At 39.2% G+C, this 14,458-nt stretch overlaps 1 protein-coding gene across 1 annotated transcript in view; it reads left to right on the forward strand.

The window, feature by feature from the left end:
- The window catches only part of LOC133458505 (TSC22 domain family protein 2-like), a 38,015-nt gene extending 23,762 nt beyond the window's left edge, over window positions 1-14,253 (forward strand). The window contains exons 2-3 of the mRNA XM_061738465.1: window positions 11,616-11,667; window positions 11,975-14,253. Of these exons, the coding sequence (XP_061594449.1) occupies window positions 11,616-11,667; window positions 11,975-12,253 (331 nt within the window). The 3' untranslated portion in view covers window positions 12,254-14,253. The remainder of the gene's footprint in view (window positions 1-11,615; window positions 11,668-11,974) is intronic.
- Window positions 14,254-14,458: the final 205 nt, after the last annotated feature.

The raw sequence follows: 14,458 nt of genomic DNA on the forward strand, positions 1-14,458 counted from the left end.
ATAACAAAGTCGTTTGTATACAAAAGTGCTCTAGAATCAAATGTCAGTCCTTCTCTCGAGCAGTAAACTTGGGTCGACATTGAGTTTAATGATAGTGCAACACTCCCAAGCAGATGGCAAATCTACAACAGAATGACTGAAAAAGAAAATAATCAAAGTGTTACGCTAGTCAAAAGTCTAGACCTCAACCTAATTGAAATGCTATGGAAAGCTCTTAAGAAAACTGCAAAAATAAAGGCCCACATATCGCAGTGAACTGACACAGCATTGTAAATAAGTGGACGAGACTTCCTACGTAAAAATATAAGACTGATACGATCTTCAAAAAAAATGACAAACCTAAGTTATTTCTGTTAAAAGTACAGTTAGGATGCTGACACGTATCTCCCACCTGTACACATAAGGTCATGATTCAGTGGATAAAGTGGTTACTGGATTAGGAGTAAAGGAAATTAGTTCATTAAAAGAAAATCTTCTTTACTATATAATGATGGTAGATTTATTAAATGTTGATATTTGATCTATCGGATTTTGTTTGGGTGGTATTGTTAAGATTACCTGTTGAGTAACTTCAGCAGTATGAGGAAGAAATAATTGCCGATTGTGGTTTTATTTTTTATTGGAAGATAAATAGTCTTGTGTTCCCATTAGTCACTGACCGTTTTTGTTCCCATGTGCTCACCTATTGAAGCTGCAAAAAAAGGCGTACAACCATTGGAGTAGGTGGATTTTCTATTCAAGTGCTTTGCATTGAATCCTTCGCTTGTTTTGACATGAACTGATGTGAACCTCTCTGCAAAGACCTCTGAAAGTACAGGGATTAAGGCATCTGCAAGTAAATTAGTGTGCTTTTAATTTGGAGTTTTTCTTGGAAAGTCAAACTGAGGATAACAGTTTAACCTGTGACTGGTGACCCTGTGATGGCCAAGTTTTTGATTGAAGTTGATCCCAAAATCTAATTTAAATCCAAGTGCTTGAAATAACTTGGTCCCAAGAAATGAACTTCAAGGGGAAGTGTTTATTTGTTCCAGTGGTTCTCCATTTAATACCAAGGCTTTTATTTCACATATGAAATCAAATGCATAATTGCAATTAAACAAGTCACTACATGGTATGTTTACGCGCCGGTCCTTTGTCAATGCTACAGTGATTCTGTATAAATCAACAACTGATAAATTGCACTGCCATGAGTATATCATGTTGAACTTTAGGTCTGCCCGGATAAGATGTTGAAGTTTACATAACATTAAAAAACAGTAGCAGTTGAGCAAGTGTGTGCCTTCCCTGCTGGCAAAGGAATCGGCAACTCTGTTTGTTGTTCATCCAGCTCTTGTTTGCCTTTTGGCTCTCTAACAGTGCAGATTTATTCAAAACTATTCGACTAACTGCAGGTAAACCTGAGGGAGATGCCTCATTCTTCTTCCCTTTGTCTAGAGCCAGCTCTCCTGCAAGGTTGGGCTTGTTGAAACTGAATTGGGTATTGCTCACAAACAGTTTTAGGCCATAAAAGAGCATTCCTGAAAAATCAATCATGTCTTAATCATCCCAGGAGGAAAATTGCTGTTGCATTTTAAATGATAATATAATGAGAATAATTGGGCATAATTATTCTATAATGAGTAATTTGAAATGGTTTAAAGAGGATGAATTAATGATCCTTAGTGCAGTAAACCTGAGGAAGCCTCTGATTGTTAATTACTGTGTAGTGATGTCCTTTACATTGTGCAATTAAGTAGACTTTCTTCTTGAAAGGTTTGTTTAGTTTCTCTGAGTCACTGGCTGTGATACGTCAGATAAAATTGTTCTCTCTGCAACAGGTGTATAGATGAGATGCACCATCTTGGTGCAAAACATTGAAGGACCTAAGTGCCCTTTAAGAAAGATTTGGGAAACATGTGAAAGCTCAGTTGTGCTGGGATTTTTGTCATCTGCAGGAATTAGTGTAACGATTTTCTGCTACATAGTGAGAATCAAAATATGCGTGCCTGTTATTCTTCACAATGCCACATCTGCTGCAGCTGCACAAGCTTAACTAAGAGACAAAACTGTAAAAAGCTTGTGGAACAATTACTTATGAAAACAGTTTTTAAAATCTTTTGAAGCAGTGGTTTCTTTGTGCTCAAGATATTATGTTTTTTTTCTCAGTGGAGATGGATGGAGAGATGTGCATAAAATCGAAACTGTTTACTCAAGCAAGCAAACTCCAATACTAATGGATCGTTAAAGGTTTTTAGTTTATGCTGAAGATGAAATAGCTACCCTGTAAATGAGTTCTCATGGATATTTTAGTCTTTTTGAATTGAATCCGAGATTTAGACGTAAAAACATACCTGAAACCCAGAAGTAAAGGACTAACCTTTATGTTTTGTTGTACTTCTGCTTTTTAGTATTTAACTAAGTGTTCTCCAAAACTGTTAACAGCACCATTGTTGAAGGGAAATTACATGCGTTGTGTGAATAATATGGACAAAAATGAAATGCAGATAACTCATCACATGCAGTACCGACATGACTGCAGGAATATGTTTGACTCATTGAACATAACCCCAATTTTTTTTTATTTGAACCCAAATGATGTCAATGTAAATCATTCATCCTTTTCTCTTGCTGTTTGTGTTTTAACAATGTTAGATATTTAATATTATTTACATTTATTTATATCATAGTATATTATTGTTTAAGTATTTTAAAGAAAACACTTAACTCTGTTTTAAGCTTGCATAAAATTTGAAAATGCAAATTTTGACAGTGTAGTATTTCTTCCCTAAATTCTCCAAACTTTATATGCATTTTTTGAAAAAACACTTAGTGTACTAGGATGGACATACCAAAGCTTGTTGTTGCTGATTTGATCTCAGACAGTTCTGCTTAAATCTCTTCTCGGTAACAGTTCATCTCCCAGCAGCAAAGAGGAATTTACTTTAGCTTAACTAGATTGCCAGTTACATTTTTAACATTTGTAAACATTTCAGGGGGCTGCTTCAGGTCTCCTCAATGGATTTATTGTAAGGCTCTGATTTGACCAAAGTAAAGCAGCAACAGTGCTTTTACTGCTCCGAGTAACTTTATGATTCTCTACAATAAAGAAGAGACAGGTTTATATTTGCTTTGAGCTCACCTCATCAGGAGCCGCATGCTTTGCCTTGCAGCATTATTTGATCCAGACCGCGTCTGTGGCCACTGTTTATGACACAGAAACAAACATTCATTATGTAGGCGAGGAGCAAAGTTAAACACGGAGAAGTTGAAGTTTCTCTCTCAATGTCCTAACTGGATAAAATGGTTCCTTTATCAACTTGCTTTTATTCTTGTTCTTTTTTTTCTTTCTTTTTTCTCTCAAGTCTCTCATAAACCATCAACAGTTTATTCTGTTAAGACTTTTATTTTCCTCTTTCCTTGGCATAGGCTCACGTGGAGTCACCTTCTCTTCATACAAAACCATACCCACACTCAAGCACACATTCTAATTATTAACAGACGGAGACGTTCTTGGTGGACCCAGCCCATTTATATTTTATTTTTTGCAGGGTCGTACTGTTCAGTGAGAGCACAGTTTTGTAGGGATTACTCAGCGATCGCGTAGAACACTCCCTCCAGCAAAAACTGCTCTAACTGCCAGGCTTTGATAGATGAGCCACAGCTTAACGTGCTGCAGAGTTAACAAGCCTTTTTAGACACAGAGAGGAATGGATGGTTGTCGATCTTCAAGCATCAAAGACTTTTCCATTTACTGAACAGACCACATGTCTCAATGACAGTACTGTCCTGAATGGTGGAAATGTTTCCACTCAGTCAGTTTTATCTGGAAAAGTTAACTTAGTACGCATGGACTGTTTTCAGCATGGTCTTGCTCAAATATAGTTAAGCACATTCAGAACAAGGAGATGCCTTATACAAACGTGGGCATTTATTGCATACCATTAAAAAATAAATAAATTAGGGCAAAGAAAACATGCACTGGTCTAGAAGATAGTCAGACTGCGTACATGATCACTCCCACAGTGGATGATAACACATAGCCAAAATAAGTATTTAACCTTAGGCTCAAAGGGGTTACAACAAGGGATGGGCTATTTAAGCAAATTTAATTTCTGAAGTCTAATGACTAATTATTTGAACATTTTTCATAGAATATCCACTCCCCTCATTACCATCCCCCAAACACACACGTGTGCTTTTCATAGTTATCTATATTTTCCTATGCTTTTCTTTTCTGATGCAATGACATCATTGGTATAGCTCAAAGGTTTATCAGTAGAACAGCTAGTTCTTTTGTTTCATTAGTGAAAAATGTGCCCTGACCTTTAATTTAGTGATGGGAATGTCTCAGTTACATCCCTAAAACTCGTGAGAAGCTCAGACTTTTTTCCCGCAGAACAAAATTAATTTCGTCTGTGAACTTCATGTGTTTTTGCCTCAGATCCCTGAAGGATGCTGTGTACGCAACTACTGCTGACATCTGGGGGGTTCACTCAAACAGCTTTGGTGATTTACTGCCACCTTTGAGGGAGTTGTAACCAGAGTTGGTTAACATAGAGTACTCGCATAAACTTATTTTTTTTATTATCATTTTATGACTATTCAAACGTTTGGAAATCATAGCCCAGCAATAGTTGCAACTAGTATTGCTGTCAGAGTTAACAGTAATGTCTCCAGAGTATTATAAAGTATCAAAATGCTAGAACATTTGTGTATACATTTTTAAGAAGGCAGAGCAAGTCCACATTTAGCATGTTTATTTTAGAACATCCCATGAGATAAGTTGTTCTTTATTTAGTTTAGTTGGTTAATTGAATAAGGGTTGCAGCCCTAAACTCAACTTTGATTCTTCCAGCAGCAACTAATTGTGATTATGTATAAGTTCTGTTCTGCAAAGTACCCAATTGTGAATAACATTCTTGCTTTTTTTTTTTTTTTTTTTTAATTTTAAGCTCACATCCAAGCCACAGAGACAAATGTGGACTAAGGCCACGTTTACACGTAGCCGGGTATTTACAAAAACGGATATTTTCCCCTCTACGTTTTCAAAAAAATCCTCGTTTACACGGACCCGCATGAAAACGCTCTTAACGTCATGCTAGCCAATCAGAATCCTGGAAAAACATCAACAAATGACACGTGTGTAACTTCCAGTTAAGGCTGATTTATGGTTCCGCGTTACATTAACGCAGAGCCTACGGCGTAGGGTACGCGGCGACGCGCAGGTACCTTGCGCGTCGCCGCGTACCGTACGCCGTCGATTTAACGCGGAACCATAATTCAGGCTTCATGCTGCTGGCTGACGCGCTCACAGGCTTGAATGAGCAGGAGGCTGGACGGGGGGGGGAGAGTTACTTTTAAGTGTGACTTTAGAATATTAAACAGGTAAAATACAAGAAAATATTGACGGTGGCCAAACTAATTGTAAACACAGGTCGCACACATGACGCTGGTGAGTTTCTGGTGCATAATGTGACGTTCTGAAGCTTAAATCTCCGTTTTCCTCCGTTTAGACGCAAACGGGAAAACGGAGTTTTTGAAAATCTCCACTTTGGCCGGAGTTTTCAGAAATGATCGTTTTTGGTGACTTTGACCGCCGTTTCCGTGTAAACGAACGGCCAAAACGCATGAAAACGCCTCCGTTTTTGTAAATACCCGGCTACGTGTAAACGGGGCCTAAGACATGCATCAGGCCTTTTGACATTTATGTGACCCCGTACTCCAGAGAGGATAAGTCCTTGATCCTGTGATAAGTACTCTGCTGAATACAGAGGCTCGTTAACGGTCAGGATTCTCCATTAAAGCCTGAACAGTAATTCTTTTACTGTTAACACATTCCAGTGGGGTCTTAATGCAGATTAAAGCAAACAAGTGGCATTGGGCCCCAGTCATTCGGGCAAAAGGAGAAAAAAAGTGATATTTGATATCTAGGCACATGACGTGTGCTTTAAGCCTTGAGGACCCCTGGCTTGTACACTCACCCCTTCCAGGTTAACATAAGGAACTTGATCTTATGTTGCACTTCATCATTTCTGCGTCTGAGCTGTCTATTTCAGCCCCTAATCTAGTTTAAAATAACATAGTCTACATAAATCTCTTAAATTAACGGTCAAAGATAGTTTATCCACAGTCTGAAACATACAGATCTTATCCTTTCTGGTATGAAATCCTTAAGGGACTTTGTCTGATTCACATGCTCCCTCTCATCCGGTCGTCCATTAATATGTCCAATGAGGTTGTCCATCTTAGGAGAGGACTGGCTTGTTGCCCTGCAATATGTCACCTCAGGGCATAGACTCTATAAGGGGCTGCCTGTATATGCGTCTGGTGATTACGCAACAGGCAAGGGTGTATCCTTTCGCCTGTTTACGAGGAAGCTCGGTGGCAGCAGACACACCTGCGCATGACTTTGATTTAGCACTGGAAAAATAAAACCTCCCTGAAGTCTGCCTCATTTTGTTTAGTCTGCATTGTCAGTTTGGACCGCTCTTCATGTCGACAGCACATCCCGTCAGTGCGGTGTCACCCAGCACGTTCAGAGACCCTTATTACCAGACGTCAAGCATCCTGCAATTGTCACCTTTCTTTCAACCTATACAGTGCAATAGAATTAATGGTTTTTAAAAGATCCGAGCTGCTGTTCAAAAACTGTGAAGGCTTCTCTGTTTTGATCAAGGTTCAGTTGATTGATTAATATACTTTAATGTGTCTTTAAATAATTTTGCAGTTCAACAGGAGCTTTATTTTTGTGTAAAAAGGACAATTGTTTCCTTGCTACAGCTTCTCATATGTGATTGTGCCACACATCTTAGAACTTGTTTGGATAGGTCAGTGTGTGAATAAATGCTGTTCTTTTATTTATTTAAATGTGTGGAAGGTGAAATCCCATTAAGGTTTATGTAACAGTTTTCTAAAGTATGAGGATTTCAAAACATTCCCACTTCTTTGAATCCAAGTTAATTTTGTTTACCGGCTGTTTCTCAGAAAAGCACATGTGAATGATTTGACGAGATGGTTACAATGAAGGGCTACTAGACCTTCTGCACATAACACACTTTTGCAAAAACATTTTTTTTTCCTTTTCCCTCTCAGGGGCACTGATCCCTGGTTCAGCAGTTGGATGTTTAGAGGCTGGCTTGGTTTGTTCCTGGATCATTAGGTGTTTGACCGTTCTCTAGAAGTTAAATGGAGAAGATTAGTTTCACTTCAGAGCCTTGAATATCAGTCGATCAGCTTTACAGCAGAACATGGATCATCTAGTTTTTTTATTTTTCAAGACTAAAGCCAAAGATTCTCTTGGTTCCAGTCTCTCAAAATTGCTGTTTAATTTATGTAATAATAATAACCATGGCAATGATGGTGATAATAGACTTGATTTAAAGAAATGATCATTATTAAATTGGCTTTTAATCGAGTTAAATATATAGAGTACTGGGAATTCATGGGACATGTAATGAGACTTCAGACTGTCTTCATTAAATGGAAACTCCCAGTCGATATATGGCCTAACCATGACCTCAATAAGGGAAGACATGACTAATTGTTGTTGCTTAAAGCTGTTTTCATTATTTGAGCTTTGTGTCACATCCAGTCGGAGCCTTTACTGACACCATCTGGTGTAGTAGGTGAACTGCACCGCTTAAATCAGACTTAATGATCCGGGTTAAAGCTGATCATTTGCATCTGAAAGATAATTATCAACAAGCATTGTCATCTGTTGTTGCAGTCTCAATCCTGCAGCTATTGTTTTGAAACAGACATGGGGAGAAAGAGAGAGGGATGGTGGATTTATCACTGTAAGCCTGAAGTCTTACTTTATTCAGCTGCTATCCCCCGCGGTGAGTGTTTGTGTGCTTTTGGTGAAGAGGACGTATGCTAGTGCATCTGGGCCTTGATGGAGAACACATTGGACTGATAAACTCAGAGACATTTAAGAAAAAGATGTGTCTTAATTGAGTTGGACAGAATTTTGAGAGGAAGGAATTGTATGAGACGAAAGGGAGATATGGTCGATATCGTTCACAAACACTTTGTGGTTACAGGAACTCACAGCCACTTAATGGTGAGGAGCTGCGTGTTGCCACAGCCCGATGGGAGCTCTGTCACAGATGTCTGGGTTCGGGTGTCTGGGCCCGGAGTCGGAGGTGTCCTGAACTGGAATGTGCTGCGTTGTTATCCTGGAGATTTTGTTGGGGAGGGCGGACAAGCGCATGTGTACGCTGCTGCAAGTCTGCAGGGAAGGTCTACGAGGAGGTTAACACAGCAAGCTCCCCTTATGTAAACCACCACATGTCTTCCGCCTTGAATAAAATGTACAATTCCTTGTGTTTTCCTTGGAACTCTGAAGGGCGACAGCTATTTTATTTTTTGATCCACTTAACATTTAATGCAACTCCTCCTGCTCGGATCTCTGGTGCTCAATCGGCTAATCTGATTCAACCTGCATACTGCTTGGTCTTTTTTTTTTCCTTTTTCTTCTTGATAAAAATCACATTCCAGTTGAAGCTTGTGGACATTCTTGTCTTGCACCAACCCAGATGTGTAGATGTCCAGTTCAAAGGAGCAATATCTTATTTTCTGGCATTGCTTATCAGGATTAATGCCACACATCTGAGCCAGATGCTTGTTTTGGAAGGTTGCTCTGTTACCCCACTGTCATTTCATCGCTTTGGTATTGCCACGCTCTACATCGTTTCCTTACTGATGTTGAAATATATTTTTAGCTGCTGGATAAATCAACAAGGATGCAGGAATGCAGGGAAATTAGCTGGAATTTCAGAAGCTTGCCTCACATCACATGTTTTGGTTGTTGCTTTGCCACAGGAGGAAAAAAAAATAATGAGAGAAGGGGAGGGCTCTGCCTTTAAGCCTTTAGTCATTTTATCTGATTCAAATTCTTTTCTTCCCCGAATACATAAATATTTACGACGGAGTATTAGGGCCAAACTAAGACAAAAATAATTATAGGAAATTACGAGAATAAAGTCATAATATAATGAGAATAAAGTCGTAAAATTACGAGAATAAAGTCATAATGTTGCGAGAATAAAGTCGTAATAGAATAAAGTCGTAATATTATGAGAATAATCTCGTAATATTATGAGAATAAAGTCATAATATTACGAGAATAATGTCGTAACATTACGAGAATAAAGTCGTAACATTACGAGAATAAAATCGTAATTTATGAGAATAAAGTCGTAATATTACGAGAATAAAGTCGTAATTTATGAGAACTCTAACAGGAAGAGCAGTCTTCTCCCTGTGTTAAAATGAGGAATATTTAGCATCTTGTGATGTTATATTTATAATATATTTAATATTACGACTTTATTCTCGTAATATTATGACTTTATTCTTGTAATATTACGACTTTATTCTCAAAATATTACGACTTTATTCTGGTAATATTATGTCTTTATTCTCGTAATTTTACGACTTTATTCTCATATTATTATGAATTTATTCTCGTAATTTCCATTTTTTTTTGTCTTAGTTTGGCCCTAATACTCCGTCGTAAATATTAGTTATGTCAATGTGAGCAATACAAATTATGATCTCATAAAAGCTCAATTCAGAAGCTTTATTATGATTTTTTGGCGTTTTACAATCCAACACAGTTGAGTTGCTTTTCCTTAGATTCGACATTTAAAGGTAAAACGTGAGGAAAAACGTGAGGAAGTGATACTGTAAATCCCTAACACAGAAACCACTTTGCCCGTACATGCAGAGCACCGGCTTCGTTTTTAATTAACACAGATCCTTTCGATAAGTAGTTTTGTGCCTCTGGAGGTTTTTTTTCTTTTTTTTTTTCTCTGTGGCACATGTTGCTGGTGAATAAGTTACTGCTGAAAGAGGCTTTCCTGGAGTAAATGAAGTGCAGGAGGAGGAGAAACTCCGCCCTCTCCCTGGACGCACCACGTGATCGGCGGGGTTTTAAGAAACACTCCACTCGTACTGCAAAGGAGAGTCGACCGGTGTTTGTCAGAGGAGGACTAGTCTTATCAGGAAAAAGAAACAACTTCTAATATCCAAACATGCGCTGCAAAATGAGCTACAGTCTTCCTTGCTCCCCGTTACACTCGCCGCCGCATTCAGGCCGGCTGGTGTCCTACAGATCCAGATGTTGCAGGTAAAGGCTGATTTATGTGCCCACCGCGAGATAACTAACTAAATTTGTTTATTTTTTTTTTTACTTTTAATGCCGTTTTAAAAACAACTTTTACACATGTTCTTCTTTTAACTCGCTATCTCTCCGGTGTGCGATCGTTTCTGCACATGGTTGAAATCTGCTCCGTGACCATTTGCTGTTAAAGGCTGATTTGTGGTTCCGCGTTAAATCGACGCAGAGTTACGGCGTAGGTTACGCGGCGACACGCACCGTACGGTGCGCGTCGCAGCGTACCCTACGCCGTAACCCTACGGCGTAGGTTCTGCGTCAATAATAATTCAGGCTTAACACTCCGTCTCCAGCGATGCTTCACACATTTTTCCAGCAGCTGTTTGTGATGAAGACCACACTGTTGTCTCTGGTTGTGGCAAAGGGCCTGTTTTGGCTCAAACGGGGCATCTGTTTAGCGTGTGTTTATAATGACACCCCCCACACGTGAAGCGGTACGTGCGCTCCAGCACGGACGATGTAAATATAGGATGCAGATCTACATGGTGCTTAGCTTATGTTTTCTAAAACCACATTCTATGTGCTGATATTTTCATTATTGGACCAACAGGTCATAATACAGATGCTTTTATTTATCTTGGACTTTTTGGTCAATAATTCCTTTCAACTTATTCAGCTTATTCCATATTACTGCCCGGCCCCTTTTGTTTTTCTTTTCTCAGATTTAGAGACATCTAATTAATTTTATATCCCTTTCATTGTGTGTTCTTATTAAATTGATTACATTTAAACTCTAAATTGAATTATCGGAGGCTATTTGCACATCACGTTCCCTCTCTGGGCTTCAGGTCAGGGGCTCGTTCTAGTGGCTTGAAACTCTTTGGCTCTGTGTCACGGCTGGACCACAGTGGTGCTTGTGCAACACTGTTTGGCAGAACAATAATAATAATTAGCTTCTTATGTCTTTACACTGTGATGACAACAGCAAAATGTGGCTTACGTGTGTTGGATGAGGATTTGAGGATTGGCCAAGAAGGTGAAACCTCATGTTATAAACCTTTTTGTTGCTGCCTTTAAGCAGGAAGGCAGATGGAAAACCAGTTGTTGCATTTCTCTAAAAATGCAACAACTGCGCAAAGAGTATAAGTGAATGTTTGGTATTCTGTCGAAACATAATAAATACGTCTTTACCAGGAAAGAGAAACCGAGTTTAGTGATGTCAGCTGTGTGGCACCAGCCCCATCTGGAACACATTCTCCTGCCTTAAACTTACCTACAAGCACGCAGGATTATTGTACTCATTCTTTAGGGTTAGGGTATACCCTGTGGACTGATAATATGTACATCAGAAAATGCCTCATCTCTGAAGTTCTTATGACAGTTCTTATGAAGTTCTTATGTATCATGTCGTGTTTTCTATATTTGGCATTTAGTGAATGCTTGAGAATTGATATCGTCCTAATGCATGCAGTGTCGGAAAGATGAGTATCTTATTTCTTGCTCTTTCTGTCCACAGTGCATCTGGTGCCAGCGTTGTCGCCATCGATAACAAGATTGAGCAGGCCATGGTAAGTTTTCCATACACTCGACAAGATCCAGTAGAGGAACAAAGAAAAAAGAAAAGCAATGTTGTTTACTGTTGCTTGTGCCATTTGATTTAGCAGATGATCCCCTGGGGGAAACATTTACAGTATCCACCTCAGTTCTAAGATTGTATCTAAAAACAAAAACAAATAACCACTTCAAGCCTTCATATGACTTTTTTCTGATTTTTTTTTTTTTTTTTTTTTTTTCCCCTCCTTTGAAGAAACTTTTCTTAAATGCTTCATCTTCATGCCCTAATTCTAGTTTTGCCTCCCTTGTTGTCTTTGACAGGACTTGGTGAAGAGCCACCTGATGTATGCTGTGCGGGAAGAGGTGGAGGTGCTGAAGGAGCAGATCAAGGAACTATACGAGAGAAACTTTGTGCTGGAGCGCGAGAATGCAGTGCTGAAGTCATTAGCCAACTCGGAGCAGCTCAACCACCTGTCCAGTCAGCTCACCAGCCCGTTGGCGCCACTGCAGCAACACCTGCACATCACAAACGCCCCCTCTCTGGTTCACCACGAGGGGAGTCAGGGCGTCCCCCATCAGCCAAATATCACCTCAGCATGAACCCCCTTCCCTTTTTACTTGCAAACACACACCTCCCATGGACAGGAGCGGAAGATCCTGTTAGTAAAAACAACTACTATGACGTCCCCTTAACCCCATAAAGCAAAAAGGCTTGGCTTTGCTCTGTGTGCTCCATTCGAATACAAGTCGTCAACAGCAACAACAATGTCTTTGTTTGTCACCAAGAGCCATTATTTAGTGTGTGCACATCGCAGTCACTGGGCCTTTACTCTAAGACATTTACCAGCCCTTTAAAAGTCTTACTCTGGTCCGGTTGTTGGCTGCAAGTGAAGGAGAAAAAAAAAAAAGTCGGAGCAGGGGAGCCTGTGCACACTGTTAAAAACTGAATGTTGTACTAAAGAGCCTAAAGCCTAAGAGCCTAAAGAGCTCGATTTGTCGGGACAAAGAGTGGTGGAAGACGTCGTTGAAACCCTGTGAAGGACCTCCATGGTGACGAGAGTCCTGTTGAAACATCCAGCAGGGACTGTCCTCCCCTCGTCCACACCCCCCGCATCACTCCAGGGCTGGAGGAGGCCAGAGTGCAGAGCTGAAGGTGGGATAGAGGAACCATCCTCCTGAGCGGAGGACGCCGCCAGCGGGTGCCTCAGTTTGAGTGGAGTGAGACGACCGTCTCGCTTCTTATATGCTGCATCAAAAGCTTGTGTTTTCTCAGAGCCACCGTACTTTGACATGAATCATAGTTTTCATTAGTTCAGTTTTAGTATTTGCATTTATTTATTTCAGGGCTGCTATTTTCAAATGTAAATGAACAATGTCACAGAGATGCTTAATAAAAACAGACAAAAAATGTTTTTTTTTCTGTCTTTTTTTTTTTGTCTTTTAAAATCTGTCAGGTATAAAATTTGCTCATTTCTTGCAACAGGTAGATGTCAAGTAGGCAATAAGTTCTGCAAAAGAAATTCTCATGAACTAGTGCTAACACTAAAGCTGAGCTTTCATTAGGTGAAATCCAGGTTGAATGTATATTTTGTAAAGTATTAAGAGTGGAGGGTTTGTACTAGAGAACACCTGTTAAGATATGGAATATGTGATGGGATGTTTCGATAAAGAAAACTATTAATTTACTTTTTCTAGACTTTGTCAAAATGAAAGATAGAAATGAATTTAGGGGTTTGGTTGGGCGGAGGGATGAAAAGCTGTGAAAATTGTTTGAATTACTTTATAACCAAAGACTCAAAGTTGTATTTTTTTTTTTTCATTTTTAAATGCACACATTTTTTTTCTACTATCTCCTTCCCTATAAATATTTTTTTTTGTTTGTTTGTTGCTGTTATGCATGTCCTGCATGATCTGTAACCAGACCACTTTCTTACTTTGTTTTTATCCAGCACTCTTTATTTTTCTGTGAAGTTGTCAAGTCTGTGAATGATTGAAAGAGGATTTATGAACATGAAAGGGAACAGTAAGCGGAGAGGGTGGAGTACGTGGTTAAAGCAAGAAATAAAGAAAATGGGAATGGTTTTGTCGGAGTGAAGGAAAAGAGGCGGAATCTTTATTCATGAAAATGCTGTTTGAAATTTTAGATGCAGAAAAGGGGGATGTTACCTTGAACACTTTGCTAAACGGCATTTGGTTTTCACTTGTAATGTGCAAAACAATAGAAACTATTTAACATTTCATATTTTAAATCCCATTCAGTTGTTTGAGGGTATTATGGGCTGTTTGTCACATCATTGTGCCTCTTGTACCGATCCCTGCGGATGTCGGGCGACTCGGTTTCTTTCTCCGTGGCTTGGAACCAAACCAAACTGCTTGTTAATTGTACAATCAAACATCTTTTAGTTCATTTTTCTTTTCTTTTTTCAAATTGGTTTCTTTTCCTTTTTCTTTCATTTGAAGGAGAAGCCGTGTACATGCCAAATGTACTGTATGAAAGTGATCACTGAGCCTTGGAGAAAATATCTTAACAAATGCCCTTGTAATGTGCTGTTGAGATGATTTTAGTTTTCAGTCAGAAATAAATAACTGTTTTATTATGAGTATTTTCTCCATGTGTCTTCATCTCCCTCCCTCCACACACTCCTGCCTATCCTGGAAAATCAGTCGACGTGATCAAACTCCTGTAAACAAACATAAACCAACTAACATTTTCAGTTTGTTACACACCGTTTGACCTGTAGTCAGTGTTGGCATCCATTCATTTTTATATTTATTTTCTTCAGCCCTGATTATTCTCATCTGAAA

The sequence above is a fragment of the Cololabis saira genome, chromosome 13 (genome assembly GCF_033807715.1).
Source record: "Cololabis saira isolate AMF1-May2022 chromosome 13, fColSai1.1, whole genome shotgun sequence".
NCBI classification, from domain to species: domain Eukaryota; kingdom Metazoa; phylum Chordata; class Actinopteri; order Beloniformes; family Belonidae; genus Cololabis; species Cololabis saira.